Source organism: Botrytis deweyae, assembly GCF_014898535.1.
Source record: "Botrytis deweyae strain B1 chromosome Unknown BDEW_007, whole genome shotgun sequence".
Classification (NCBI taxonomy): domain Eukaryota; kingdom Fungi; phylum Ascomycota; class Leotiomycetes; order Helotiales; family Sclerotiniaceae; genus Botrytis; species Botrytis deweyae.
Genome location: NW_024066214.1, coordinates 931,819 through 946,318, shown reverse-complemented (window position 1 = coordinate 946,318; position 14,500 = coordinate 931,819). Strand labels below are relative to the sequence as shown.

Sequence of the window (14,500 nt, the reverse complement as noted above, 5' to 3'; positions counted from 1 at the left end):
GTCCTCGGCGCATCTTTCACATGCCAGCCCGCCTCCGGGAATGGAGAAATCTGGGGTAAAGGTACCGAGCCACTGACACGTGACTACATTTACATCGCGTTTGTTCATGAACTATTTTCTCTTCCCTAGATCGTTCTGAGATTTTGAAGATTCGGCTAGAATGTGTTCATTGTTATCAATTTCATCCTAAGCTCATCAAGCGTCTATATAAGTTACATTTTCTGAAGGTTTGCTACGATATTCTAATTGCGGCTATTCTGACATTGGTGAAGGGGTTCGAATCACGCGGAGATTTATGCTGTCTACTGTCCTTAGGATCCCACCAAAGATTTCGTGGAGACTCAACCCAACTCAACTCAATTCCACTCATTTCAATCGTACTTCAAATTGACAATGTAAAAATTAATTCTTGCTGGGCTCATGGCTTCGCTATCTAATAACGTCGCCACATATCCACGAAGGATGCATTTTCTGGAGTCGCTCCACGTACACAGCCCTCCTGTAAGGTACTCACTCTGCCACAATCTGACACCCAACCAGATGGCCGACCGTAACCAGCACAGTGAGTATAAAGGTAGGTATTCTCCGACGTGATATCATTATTCTTTTGGAGTTGGTGTCCCGTCAATGTTACGATCAATTTCCACTTCTTTCGCTAGGATTCGAAACTCGTCCGCTTCATGGGTGTGTTCCTGTCAGCCACACATAAAGGTCACACTTCCATCTCTTGACAAAATATATATCCTCAAACAGAGCTGCCTCTCGTTATTTTCATTTTCTTTTCCCAAAAATTGCGACATTATTCCCAACTTCCAATTATGGAAGCGATAGGGACAATCAGCAACATTGCTGGCATTTTGTCCGCCGGAATACAAGTTTGCGAGGGGCTAATCAATTACTATAATACCTGGAAAGGTAGTAAAAAGGAGAATGCCGACATGATTAAGTCTATCGAAGGCCTTTTGACGAACTTTGCGCTACTGAAAGCAGTCTTACAAAGTCCAGCTTTCGATAAGGCAATGACGACAACTGTGGAGTCTAAGATTTTGGACTGTGAAGACAGTATCGCAGAGTTGGGTGATGAATTGAAGAAGGTCATGGTCTGCAAACCTTCTGTCGTAAATGTAGATGATTTGGTCGCGAGAAAAAATCATGACAACCAGGGCTTTAGGGACAAGATGACAGAACAGGGAAGAAGAATTTTATATCCATTCAGAAAAAGTACATTGATGAGGTTGCAAGAGAGCGTCGAACACGTGAGGAGTAACCTGGTTTTTGCTATGGATATTTTGAATTTGTATGTCTCGAATCCACTAAATGTTTCAAAAAATTCTAATCGCCGTCTAGGTCTACGGTATCGACGACTGCAGAGAAAGTCGTCGATATTTCGAACCAAGTTACAACGATTAGTGACAGTGTAGACGCTATTATCACTCAACAGATGGATAAAGAGAGTTTAAAGGTTCTCAAATGGTTATCAGCAATAGATTGCCATTCCAAGCAACGCGAAATATTAAGCCGAAGACAGGAGGGCACCGGAGAATGGCTTTTCAAAAGCCAAGAATACCAAAATTGGCTAGGTGGAAAGGATAGGTTACTGTGGTGCTCAGGCCCCCCCGGAGCCGGCAAAACAGTCCTTACTTCCGCCATTGTTGATGATTTGGAAACAAGATTTTCAGTATCGAATGTTGGAATAGCATTCATATATTGCAACTACGCAGAGAAAATAAGCATCGCCGAATATCTCGCTAGCATTATACAGCAGCTTATCCGACAACGATATGTAATACCGGATTACATTCTTGATTTATATCACAAACATAGGTCTATGGGAACCAACATTAATGCCGCCGAAGCTGTTCACTTGCTGCACATATTAGCATCCGAGTTTCCTCGTTTGTATATAGTTGTTGATGCCCTAGACGAGTGCGAGGAAACAAAGAAAACAAGGACGAATCTCATTCGGCAATTACAGAATTTGCCCTCAAATGCACATCTCCTCCTTACTTCACGTCGCCTAGGAGATATCGAAGAGAAGCTATCTGATCATCCGCACCTCGAGATTCGAGCTAGTGATGATGATGTTCGTGTGTATTTGGAGGCACGAATAGATATGGAGGAGAACATCTTAAAATTCTGCAAGAAAGACCCGACGATACGAAAAACAATCGTCGGAAAAATTGCCGAAAAAGCTCATGGAATGTCAGTCAAACCGAGACCCCCTGCTTCATGACACATGCTGATCTATCAACTAGGTTCCTCCTCGCCCATATGCACATGGAAGCTATAGCTTCAGAACTGAAGATCAGTCGTGTTAGAAAAGCATTGACAGTTCTACCAGAAATCATTTACAAAACTTATGACGATGCCATGAAAAGAATCATGGAGGGGCAAGAGACGAATCGCAAAATCTTGGCCATGAATATTTTGATGTGGCTCTCTTGTGCAAAAAAGCCTCTGACTGTGAGTGAGCTGCAGCATGCTGTGGCTATCATGGAACTCGGCCCTGATGAGAGCGAATTAGATGAAGATGATTTTTACGATCAAGATTTGCTTTTGACAGTCTGTGCTGGTCTCGTGGTGATCGACCCAGAGAGCGGTGTTATCCGTTTGTGTCATTTTACTCTCCAGGAATACTTTGAGCGCCATCGTGAAAAGTTTTTTCCTAATTCTGGTGTGTTGATTACTCAAGCTTGCATCAGATATTTGTCCTTGGACAACTTCATAGAGCCCGAAAGTCCAGATCGCGAGACAATCAAGACTCGACTCAAGGAGTATCCCTTATTATCATATGCGAGCCAATATCTCGGTGTACATGCTCAAGGTGCAGCGGAAATAGATCTCATGGATGATATCCTACATTTCCTCAATCAGAAAACACTCGTTAATAGCGCATCTGCTGCTATGATACCTTTCAGCATACGACATACGATCGAATTCCCTCCTCCAATTGTCGCTGCGGCTATGTTCGGTTTGCCAACAATCGTCGGCGAATTGCTTAAGAGAGGAGCAGATATTGAAGCAGTCTGCCCAAAGGACTTCACACCTTTATTGATTGCAGCGGAGTTAGGTCACTTCCCTGTAGTTCAACTCCTTATCAATTCCAAAGCAAACCTTTTTGCTAAAGATTATCGACAAGAAAATGCTCTCCACAAAGCTGCGCGAAAGGGAAATGTAGAGATTGTAAAGCAACTCGTTTCTGTCCAACCGTCTCTAATCGAAATTCCATATGAAGAGCATTTCAACAAAACAGCACTCCATATCGCCATTGATCGCCGGCACGAAGGAGTTATCAGAGCTTTGATAGAAGCTGGAGCCGATGTCAACGCATCAGATGAATTGAGTTTGACTCCATTAATGAAAGTGGTAGTAGATAATCTTCCAGATGCCATTGATCTGCTTATTGAAAAGGGAGCACATGTTGATGCGAAAGGTTTTCGCGAACATGCTGCCTTATCTATGGCAGCAAACGCAGGAAACATTGTGGCCGTTAAAAAGTTGCTAGCAGCAGGAGCTGAAGTTGATGCTGGCAAAGATACTTACTCTGGTACTGCATTGGTTCGTGCCGCCAGTTCAGGTCACAAGAATGATACCCTTGTTGCCAAGGAACTCATTCTGCATGGTGCGGATGTGAATGCGGTATGTAATGGAGAAACAGTACTCATGCATTCTGCTTTACATCCTTCTGTCATGAAGCTGTTAATAGAGGCCGGTGCTAATATCGAAGCAAAGGATGCTGAGGGCGAAACTGCGTTACATAAGGCTGCAAAGGTTGGCCGTGATGATAGTGTTCAAGCTCTCATTGAAGCGGGTGCTAATCTCCATGTGAAGACTTTCGAAGGAAACACAGCTTTATCTTTGGCTAGGCAATTAAGAAATAGAGGTCCGCATCCAGAAGTCATTGCTTTGTTGAAAGGGGCGATGAAAATGAATCCTCTTGGTACTGTTACTTAAGCGATGGATGAAATGGGGAGTAAAAAATTCAACCAACAATAATACCGCAGAGAATGCTCTCTGAAAACCAAGGATAAGAGAACAGACATCTTCCAATTTGGTCTGATCACGTAACCACGTAAACTATTCCAGGCATCGGTTCTTCTCCAACTACCTTCGAAACTCAGCTACAATTGGTATCCATTGTGACACCCCTTCATCTATCTCAGAAAAAGACAGGCCACAATTTCTGAAGTATATAGCAACAGATGGGGACCAAGGGACTTAAGTCTGAAATGAATGGGCGGCTCCAGTTGAACCAGGGCATTGTCATCGAAACAAGATATGTGACAAAACTTCTGAAGAGTCGTTGAATTCTTAAAGTCATGAGATCAAGTGCAAACAACTTTTGGTCGTTGAATTCCAACGATAGAAGGTCTAGTTCAACTGTGAACAGCAGATTAATTCTCATCTATGCCTCACAAATCTTCCATTGCTACTAGTCTAGTATCGCAATTCTCTTTTTTGAACAATCCATCTGTCTCAATCAAAATGTCTATCTGTATATGATTAAAAGAAAACCATCAAATCTTATGATAACAAGAGCTACATTCTTTATCATCCTACATACACCTTAGAGATATCTCCTCTGCAGTAAACAGTAAATAGTAAACAAATAAAAGAAAATAAGCTTACCCCCATTAGTCAGATTCTCCAAGCCAAAAATTCCATTCCTTTTTGTTGCACATCTACATTCGGCCCTTTTAGACTTTGGGCTGATTAAAAATATCCTGGAAAATGAAAATGAAAGTGAAAGTGAAAGTGAAAGTGAAAGTGAAAGTGAAAGTGAAAGTGAAAGTGAAAGTGAAAGTGAAAGTGAAAGTGAAAGTGAAAGTGAAAGTGAAAGTGAAAGTGAAAGTGAAAGTGAAAGTGAAAGTGAAAGTAATTGAAGGATTCTTTGTTGCGGTTGAAGGATCAACAAGATTGTTTTGTTGCATATCTATATTCGGGCCTTTTGTCACTTTGGGATACGGGATGGGCTGAAATTGATGTCTGGGGCACAGATTATTTCGTTTTGTTGCAGATCTGTATTCGGGCCTTTTGGGATTGGGAGTTTTGGTAAAGGGTGAAGGGGAGGTGAAGTTGAGGTCTGACTTCTGGACAGAGGAAGTTGATGTAATGATGTGGGATAAAACTTTCTGTTCTATGTTTATTAATGTTTGATATTTAAAAACCTCCTCTGTAACAAGAGATGAACTTTTCTTTGAAGAGATTGAAATTTTGGGGTGAACTTTGTAGGTGTTTGAGATGGATGTGAGAATTGTTTATTCGTGGTACCTTTCATGTGGTCTTTGATATCTACCAAAAGTTACGGTTTCCTGTCTTTAGGAATTTCTTTCATATCTTCTGTGATATGTAGAGGATATCTATAAGTACAAGGACCATAGTTTTTGGTTAGAGAAAACCACACAAGTTTCCTCTCTTACCACAATCACACAATCTACAAAATTCCACCTCTATCCCCAGCCAACAAATCCCAAATCCCTTCGATCTTCTGCACCACCTCCTCAGATAGGGGTCCAGCAGATATACTATGAACATTCTCTCTTATCTGAGAAATCTTGCTAGCACCCAGAATGATCCCATCCCCATCTCCCAATTTCGAATGATAATAAATCCATCTTAAGCTAGCTTCTCTTCCAGAAATACCTAACGGTACTAAAGTGTTCTCTAGATTCTTCATCGCTTGTTGCAATTTAGGAGCTCCGTAGAGGTTTGAAATGCTTTTCCGAGTGGATGGTTGTCGCTGAATCGAGTCCCGTCAGATTTTCCCGCGCTGTAGTTTCCGGTTAGGAAACCAGTTGCTAGAGCTCTGGTGTGATTTTGATTGGTAGTAGGTCAAATAGTGAGAAGATAAGCGACTTACCTGAATGCGAAGAAAGACATCGAATGGGCTCGGAGGATAGGGAGTAGTTCTTTCTCCATGCCCCGAGTTATGAGATTGTAATCTCCTTGATATACAGACGGTTTCACGAAGCCATTTTCCTCGCATACTTGGATGAAATCTTGGAGTAACTTAGGGGGAAAGTTGGAGACTCCGAGCTTTGTGTAATCAGTATCTGGAATTGGCGAATTCAAGCATGGTACGAGGAGCTCACTCTCTTGAAAGACCCATTTTTGAAATGATTGTTGAGGGCTTCTGCTTGCTCTTTCAACGGAGTTGTCGGATCAGGTTGATGACAATATAAGATATCGACCTTGTAGTAAAACAAATTAATACGGTCCAAAAACAGCAATCATAGCAGGGCAACACCTGATCAACGCCCAAACGCTTGAAACTTGTATCAAGCGACTTCCGTATAGCCGAAGCTTCGAGCTCTCCACTCCCATAACCAAGCTTTGTAGCAAGAATTTTTGTACTGATAGAAAAGCCTTGAGATGCAGCTCCTACTTCTCCAAGAAGCTCCTCGGATCTTCCATGATGTGTGGGTGGATATCTTCCTGCGGTATCGATCTGGGAAATATTCAACTCTTTCAAGATTTCGAGAGCATTTTGGACGGATTTTTTGGTGCTGAAATCCATTCCAATGGATGCAGCACCGAATATGAGAGAGGGATGGCTCATGATTTTGTGCTGTGGTGGATATATATCACTAGATGATGTCGGCGAGAAAGTCAAGTGTTTGATCGGAGAGAACGCGAGGAATTAATAGAAGACAAAGTGTAAATAATTAACAATGAATATCGAGAACAAAATGGAATTGTAAAAGTAAGAAAATACCGATAAACTCCTCGTGAAGCATTTCTAATATACTGACTCTCGGAGTCTTTCTTTGAAAACCGGTAGAATGTCAAACCGTCTCAAGAACCAACGATTGGTCAGCCCAACGGTTGGTCCAATTTTCATGTTGAAATCCCCGCCTCCTGTAATATTGCATGGAGTTTGCATTCCGGAATCATTGGTTCATCTGCATATTCGTAATGAATCATGATAAGAATAGTGTAGAGTATTCAGTGAGTCAACTGTGACTGTGGAAAGGGGAAGTGAATAAGGCAGTGGAGTGGATCACTCAGTCGCTGATTAGTCAGTGCTTATGTGTACACATATGTAACTCAACAGCAACATCATGAGTTCTCACCATATGCCACAATGCCTTTTCTTGTTTAGGATGACTTCGAATGTAATTCTTGGTATTTGTTCTTCTTCACGGAACTTTGAGTTGCACTATTCATGTTTCCCGACTCAAACTAATTCATTGTCTATTATTGTTCTGAAGATTGAGAATCCCGTTTGGATAAGCCAATTTCGAATGTGCATAACCTTATGCAAATTTTCGAGAGATCCTACAGCCATCCATGGCTTTGACATCTTCTGCCTTCGCTAAACACTAATATTAGGTACCTATTACACATTATTTGTTCTCCAAAATGGCAACAACTCCTCTCTGTAGTCCCGATCAGATAGACCACGAAACTCATAAATGCAGCAAGATTTGATTGCGCCATTTGACCTCGAAATGAATCGAAAATCACACGATCTCAGTTGGTCACACGTCAAGATAAACATCACTTCTTGATACAGCTCGACAGCCCTCCAGATCCTTATTCGAGACCCTGTGTTTTAGTAGTATATGTACCTCGCTACTCAATATCGAATCCTTCGCCGAGTCTTTGCCTGATTTGCAAATCTTCGAAGCTGATACGGTGAACTTTTGGTATTGTAACGTGGGTGAACTCTCCCTGTCTGGCAAGCCACTCTTCTTTGTTGTCAATACCTGCAGCTAGTCTTCTCCATTCCAGTTTCAAATCGTCTTCGGGAGTATTGGGGGTATCGTCCATGAATCTCCACCATAGCTTTTTGAGCTTCCAAAATTTTACCAATGACATTGCCCATTCTGGGTGACTGCTCAAAACCAGTTCTCCACCAAGAGCCAGAAACTTCACTTTCTTGGCCATTTCGTCGACACAAGTAGTGTCTAAGCTGATGTTATCTCTTCCTGCACTGTATTTGTTATCAAAGAGATCGTTCAAAAGCACATTGTAGTTCATAGTGTATCTATCTCCATCTTCGTATCCCCACTTGCTATTTGAGGCGATCATAATGCTACGGAGATGTCTACCGCTCAATTCTCCTGGCTTTTGCGTGAAGTATTTCCACGCACGATGGCTTTGAAAGTGGAGGGTGTCAATTTTGAAATCGATGCAAATTGTCAATTTTTTGCCCCGTCTCCAAAATTGATAGAATTCCAAAGCTACTTTTCTTGACAATGAACATGTGTGTAATAGAGCTGGAATGGTCTGAATAGCGACAGCCCGTTCGACTTCCAAGATCATGTGGTGATCTTTCGGATCATGGAGTCCCAGCTTTTCTCTAAAATGTTTATCCTCCCGCTTTTTCTCCCAGGCTTCCTGGGATAATTTTAGTTCCATAGCAATATCCCCGATTTCAGAATCATCCATCTGACTATATTTAACATCGACGGTGATGATCCGAGGACCTGGTAAAGCGTACCTGAAGATCCTTGCCGTAATTTCATGAGGAAGCTTCGAAAATGAGTCAGGTCTCCGCGCAGCGCCTTGCGCAAGACCTTGTGATAATTGAGTAGACATACTGATTCGTCAAATTTATTTGATGTAAATGAATCTGGGTAATAGTTGTGAGGATATGAGTCGACCTGAAAGTCTGAGAGTCCTAAGGTATGATCACAGTGAAGGGTGATCCCTTGACAAGCAAAATAATATTAGGGTCTAGTACAGGAGATTTCGAGCTCAAGGTTGAAACTTACAATACTTTTGACACGTTGCAGGAATTTGGAAATTATGATACAGTTGTGGTGTAGCTGTTCGAACCTGTATCTGGATTGATATGTCTTGATGTCGCTTAGAGTCTCAGAATGTAAAGAATGTTGCAAGGATTGCAAGGATCTCGAAAACTTTGCCGAATTCTGAGCTGAGATTCTGGGGTATGTTTGGTTAAAGAATATGAATTGCGAGAATAAAATAAATTGTGTGGGGGAGCTAAGTTTTAGTATACCTCCACCAACCCTCTCTAGCGCTGGTAGAAGCAAACATCGCAGTGACGTAAGCGAGGTAGATTTCTATAATGACACGTATTATATTGATCACGAGGTTCTTTCCAATTCATGACTGGAACAAGATAGAAGGTCAAACTGGCATAGACTACCTTCTCATTGGAAAGTAAGATCAAACAGTAAGATGGCCTCGTTTAGTGAGGTTGATAAGTGAGTATGTGTGTTGAGAACCGGAATCTTCTCGATGTCTTCTGGAGCGGCTCCATCGCTCCGTCGACCATGATGAAGGTAAGTTCAGAATTCAATCTTGCCTCAGAGGACATCTTTCTACAAGACACAGATGAAGCATAATGCGTATGTCGAGGTTCGACAACGTGATCAAGCTCAGTAGATCTAGAATATGCGAATGAGGGTTGAAAAAATGTGACTACTTCCTCTAAAAATGGTCAAATACATTACAAGTATACCACCCATCACGAATCAAAACTGGAAGTGTACGTCTAGCCTCGAATATCTGAGTTCTGCATTCGTTTCGACCGAAAACATCACATCACTTCTTCTGTTCAGTTCGAACATCCAATGCCCAAGTATTCTACTACTTCTGTGGGAACTCTGGGTGTCAAACCAGTGGTTGAGTTTTCGATTAGAGACTTGCAAGATTTCTTCAAAACTTCGAGGTCAAATTTTGTTTCGTCACTTGGGGACATAAAGTGTTGATTTGGAAGAATCCAACTCTAAGCGAAAGTCATCCATATGCACATACCATATACAAACATACTACGATATCCGCATCATTTTGCGTTGGAAAGGGCAAGAAAGAAGCTGGGGGACAAAACAACACAAGCTCTATGTTGACGACCTGTTCCGCTGCTAGTGTGAAGTGTTAGACATATACCAGGCGTGTCTCAGCGGAGAGTGTATGCGGAGATATCACGTATTCTTTCAAGGTCGGAAACTTAACAAGCAGTAAGCCATGAAACTCATATATTTGAAGGGTTGACGACTTATTGACAATGCAAAGGACCAAAATCACTGAGTTGCTGATGTAGAATGCATAGGGGATGCGTGTATTCTTTACGATTTGGCGTTCTTGTTGGTCACAAATCTCTTTTGATGTTCTTTTTAGAGGCAAAGTCTCTTGGATACACTTTCTTCATTTTTAATCTATACGGTCAATGCTAATTTTTTGATCACAAATCCTTGTTGAGCCTTCCCACGGTAGTAGACCAACCCGATACAATATTGATCTCTTCAATAGATCTCACGATCATCAATCAATCCCAATGCTTACCAGCCAAGCTGAATCTGAGGATCCCACTCTCCAAACCTCTCAATGAATTCCTTCTTCGACAAAAATTCTATCTCATGAAACGCCTTCTTTTTCAAGTATCTCATAATATCCTCTTTGAACTTCCAGCGGTCTTCCACCCATTTAGGTCTTCTTGAATGTATCGTATCCGAGACCAAATGACTATCCATTCCCAACACCAAAGTATCAAGCTGATTAAAGCCCCAGTCCATGTATTCAAGTGCCTTTATTCGTAGTTTTTGCATTCTTTGGGTCTGTTTGACTGCGAATTTTTCGGCATTGATTCTCTCGGATAGTCCAAAGGATTCGGTTCCAACTGCAACGTTTTTAATGTAGTCATCTAGACGTTCTCTCGGATTCATGTCTTGACATTTTACACAAGGATTTGGACGATGCCAGCCCCGATTCATATGCATGCAAATGACGCATCGAAGAAGCAACGGGATATCTTCCTCATCGTCAGGAATTATGACGCGACGGTTTGCTTTCATCGCAAGTCTGATGGATGTCTCCTTCGTCTGCATAAATGCGAATTGTACACAGAAAGTATTGAAGGTAAACCAATCCGAAAAATGAAGTATATCCAGGTCCTCGCGAAAATAAACCGGCTTCTCGGTTTCGAGAATAGACATTAGGAAATGACTCTTTGAATAGAGTTCTTGACCAATGTATCGTGCTTCTTTGTTGACGTATAGGGAAGCGGGAATCTTGTACGAAGGTGCAGGTTGTGCTGTCCATGGGAATTTAACATTCTTTTGAAAGGAACGAGTGTTTTGTTCGTCGGTGAGCTCCATGCGATGTAACAATTCCATAACGTAGTTACAGCGTGAATTCTTTTTGGCATTCTCGCCGGTATATTTTGCAATGATGGTGAGCGTGCGTGGTTCTCCAAAGTCTTCTTCATCTTCTGCGTGATATTTCCATATCATACAGCGAACTTCTGCTGGAAAATCGCGGAATCGATGGAAAGTTCCAGGCTGAGGAGATAGTTGTGCTATGTTCTGTGCATAGTCTACGTTTGTAGAAGCCACGGCCGCTGTTATTGCAGGTCAGTTGGATGTCATTGCGAAAGAGAGAAAAGGGCGAAACACGTACGTGTGATGGTCAAGCTTTGCAAACAATCTGTTGCAGGAGATGTGTCATACAGACCATTATGCGGTCCACTTGATTCACATACACGTTCTGCGCCCTCGGTATCTGCAGATTGATCCATTCCCATAGAAACCTCATTGTCCATCTCAACTGTGCTGGTCGCATTTGCGCCCTCACCAACCCCATCTATACCACTTCCATCGATATCCATATTGTCCATACCTTCTGTCGTATCAGTACAAAGACTTGTGCTGGCCATTTCTGTCGAGTATTTGCCCGTTCAATGCAATGTCGGTTGAGCTTGGGGAAAGAATTATTTTGTGTAGTGAAACTATGGATTTTGTGGGAGAAACCAAGTGACTGATAATTTAAAAGCAAAATAAGACAAGTTCCTGTAGTGAATTACTTCTATTATTGGGAATCATGTGATTATCCGAAATATGTTGTCTGATGTGACAAGTATATTAAATGGGGATTCAGTAACGACAGAAAGAAGTAGAGATGTATCAGATAATAAGCAACGTGAAAGTACAGATGTAGAACCACCACACCCTACAGTGTGATAAATGCAGCCCTTTCAACACCTGTTTTCTGGTTGGGCAATGTAAGACTTGTCTTTTGAAACTCATAATTGTGTCGAAAATATGGAAATTTAACTACAACGTTGTTCCCAAAGGATAATAACTGGGTGTCAACTGCACACCCTTGTTACTGACCAGCAGTAACCCCACAACGGAAAACCACCCCAAATAGATTACCAAACAAGCCGCGCACCATTCTCCTAACCACCAGACCTCCCGATACCATATCCATATGAATGTAATCAGTCACCATTACACCTATTTTCATGCGGGCTATAGTGCGCCCCTAGACCCCAGCAGAGATGTATAAAGTCTTGCCAGCGGCTTCTCGAAACGAGTGATCCAGATTTTCCATCGGTGGACAAACACTCATCAGCATCGGACGTATTTACAGCGTCAGAAAAACTTCCACACGAACCTCTAGACTGAGGCGTATTGCCATTGCGCCGAATTTTGAGATCTGTAGCATGGATCGTTAGTATTGGCGATGCCAAGACCAGTACTGGGCATACGGACCTGATTTTGTAACATGATGTTGTTCACTCGAGTCTGTGGATGATTCATGTGGGTCGATATATGTTGATTCACCTTTATCTGCATTTTCCCTACCCAAAGCGGCAAACTTCGGAAGATGTCCCGAGCACTCAAATTCGGCATGCTGTCCATTTAAGCGTCTGATAAGGTCTGCAAATTTTTTGATCAAAACTTCAGCTACATGGTAGGAATTTTTGTGTTCAATGCTGGTGGCTACAGCAGAAATATCTCTAGGATGTGCTCGTCGCCTATCGATTGGGCTTGGACTCCAATGTGGATCAGAACTCAGACCAGGACCTGTTTCCCAGGACTTTGCTTGTACATTGCTTGACATGATGCCAATACCGATCAGAGCTGGTGTATAGATACCTAGAGCCGGAAGGGTGGCTAGAAGAGCGATAGTTTGGATTGTTGGGAGAAGAGGTAATGTCGATATAATGGAGGATTGCTTGAGGCGAGTAGTTGGAAGGACTTCGACATGAGATTCCATGAAAGTATGTGCAACAGATAGGCCGAGGCCCATGAGGGACAACGAGAGTGGAAGGATGAACTTCATGTTGAAGGGTGCTTGGTACACTGCAGTGGTAGAGCTTTTATTTATCTGTTATTTGATGATTTGTGTTGCCGGAGATGTTTTGACTGAAGATTGAAAGTAAGAAAAGAATGAAGAAAGTGTCCTCGAAATAGCTCAACAAAGAGATCCCCAAAAGATTTCCATACGAATGAAAATGATTCCGAATCCCATAATTTCTTTATGATTCTTAATGCCTAATGACTGCTGGTCCGTTGCTTACAGCGGTTTGTTTTGAATCATAATTCAAATGGGATTTATGAATCATAAGGTTACTTTCTTACAGAAAAGATTTCGTAGATGTGGCTGTGTTTCAATAAATCAAATATAAAAGTGTCCCGAGTCATAACATGAGCGAACTCGAAAATTTATGTCTTATCATGCACTGGATTCCATTCGTAGAACGAGAATCATCCATGGTTCCGTGTAAAAAGGTCGAATGTCTTCCCAAGCTTCAGGGACTTGATTACTGCCCCTATGTATTTTTCGATGAGGTGTTCACTGCAAGATCCCGGTCAAGGACACGCTTGTTTTTGGGCGATTCTCTGGTAATGCTAATGTACATTGAAATACCAAGACCAAGTCAATCTTGAGCAACGATCGTGGGTAATGAGAGGTCGTGCGAGAGAGCTGAGTGGCGAGTAATTTGTCCATGATTTTTTTGAGGTGTATAATCATGGTACATGTAATTGAGACGACAATGTTGCTTCGATTGCGCTTCCTCTTTCTCGAGCGGATACTTGATAACTCCAAACTTCAAGTGGTATCAGTGACCATAGCTCCTACTGGTTCTGGTCTTGTTGAAAATAAAATCTTCCATTTCACGATTTCAACGATTTCCAATTCATCCCCAACTTCTGACTCGGAACCTTGCATTAAGACATCACCATTCGTCTGTGATGATATCTCACGATCCCTCTTCCTAATAACAGCGTAAGCCCTTGGAAGCTTTTTGACCTCTCCCGTGAGTCTTTGGTGCTTGCCCACGTAGAGATAGACACGCTTCATCCACTTAGCATTGTCTGGATTTGCTGGGTCATATTCGGGGAAGATCAGGCGACCAATCGGAGTCTGGAAACTTTGTTCTGAAGAATTGGAAATGTTCATGGGGTCATCATCCTCAATGTCCGGTTCTGGAAGATTTATCGTTCCTTGAAGCTCTAGCAGTGCGAGTCCAGATGGGGTTTGAAGAAGCTTCGGTAGTGGATTTTGTATGGTTTCAATTGGTTGATCGACACTCGTGTGAAGGGGAATCATGATTGAGACTTTAGAGATGATAATTTGTGCCCGACAAAAGATTCAATCACAATTCATCATTCGCGCGACGCAAAGTCACCACCACAATTGTTAGATCTCAAGAAATTATCGAGCATGTTTGTAGGGGTCTGGCAGAATGTTTGACCGACCCGATGCTGCATATCACATGATCTCGGTTGTTGATCCACAT

General features: G+C 42.1%; 6 protein-coding genes across 6 annotated transcripts; 1 reads left to right on the top strand and 5 right to left on the bottom strand.

The window, feature by feature from the left end:
• Nucleotides 1-818: 818 nt before the first annotated feature.
• Nucleotides 819-3,954, top strand: EAE98_004003 (uncharacterized protein; the record flags this gene model as incomplete). The annotated part of the gene is made up of 3 exons (XM_038951623.1): nt 819-1,297; nt 1,348-2,202; nt 2,256-3,954. 3 exons carry the CDS (start codon nt 819-821, stop codon nt 3,952-3,954), a joined length of 3,033 nt encoding a protein of 1,010 aa, XP_038812096.1.
• Nucleotides 3,955-5,673: 1,719 nt separating this feature from the next.
• Nucleotides 5,674-6,559, bottom strand: EAE98_004002 (uncharacterized protein; the record flags this gene model as incomplete). The annotated part of the gene is made up of 4 exons (XM_038951622.1): nt 5,674-5,806; nt 5,861-6,036; nt 6,093-6,191; nt 6,248-6,559. The coding sequence occupies 4 exons, from the start codon at nt 6,557-6,559 to the stop codon at nt 5,674-5,676; spliced, it is 720 nt and encodes a 239-aa protein (XP_038812095.1).
• Nucleotides 6,560-7,575: 1,016 nt separating this feature from the next.
• On the bottom strand, nt 7,576-8,544 carry EAE98_004001 (uncharacterized protein; the record flags this gene model as incomplete). Its single annotated transcript, XM_038951621.1, has 1 exon — nt 7,576-8,544. The coding sequence occupies one exon, from the start codon at nt 8,542-8,544 to the stop codon at nt 7,576-7,578; it is 969 nt and encodes a 322-aa protein (XP_038812094.1).
• A 1,709-nt stretch (nt 8,545-10,253) lies between these two features.
• On the bottom strand, nt 10,254-11,626 carry EAE98_004000 (uncharacterized protein; the record flags this gene model as incomplete). Its single annotated transcript, XM_038951620.1, has 2 exons — nt 10,254-11,311; nt 11,371-11,626. The coding sequence occupies 2 exons, from the start codon at nt 11,624-11,626 to the stop codon at nt 10,254-10,256; spliced, it is 1,314 nt and encodes a 437-aa protein (XP_038812093.1).
• A 564-nt stretch (nt 11,627-12,190) lies between these two features.
• Nucleotides 12,191-13,038, bottom strand: EAE98_003999 (uncharacterized protein; the record flags this gene model as incomplete). The annotated part of the gene is made up of 2 exons (XM_038951619.1): nt 12,191-12,408; nt 12,465-13,038. 2 exons carry the CDS (start codon nt 13,036-13,038, stop codon nt 12,191-12,193), a joined length of 792 nt encoding a protein of 263 aa, XP_038812092.1.
• Nucleotides 13,039-13,809: 771 nt separating this feature from the next.
• EAE98_003998 (uncharacterized protein) lies at nt 13,810-14,310 on the bottom strand (the record flags this gene model as incomplete). The annotated part of the gene is made up of 1 exon (XM_038951618.1): nt 13,810-14,310. One exon carries the CDS (start codon nt 14,308-14,310, stop codon nt 13,810-13,812), a length of 501 nt encoding a protein of 166 aa, XP_038812091.1.
• Nucleotides 14,311-14,500: the final 190 nt, after the last annotated feature.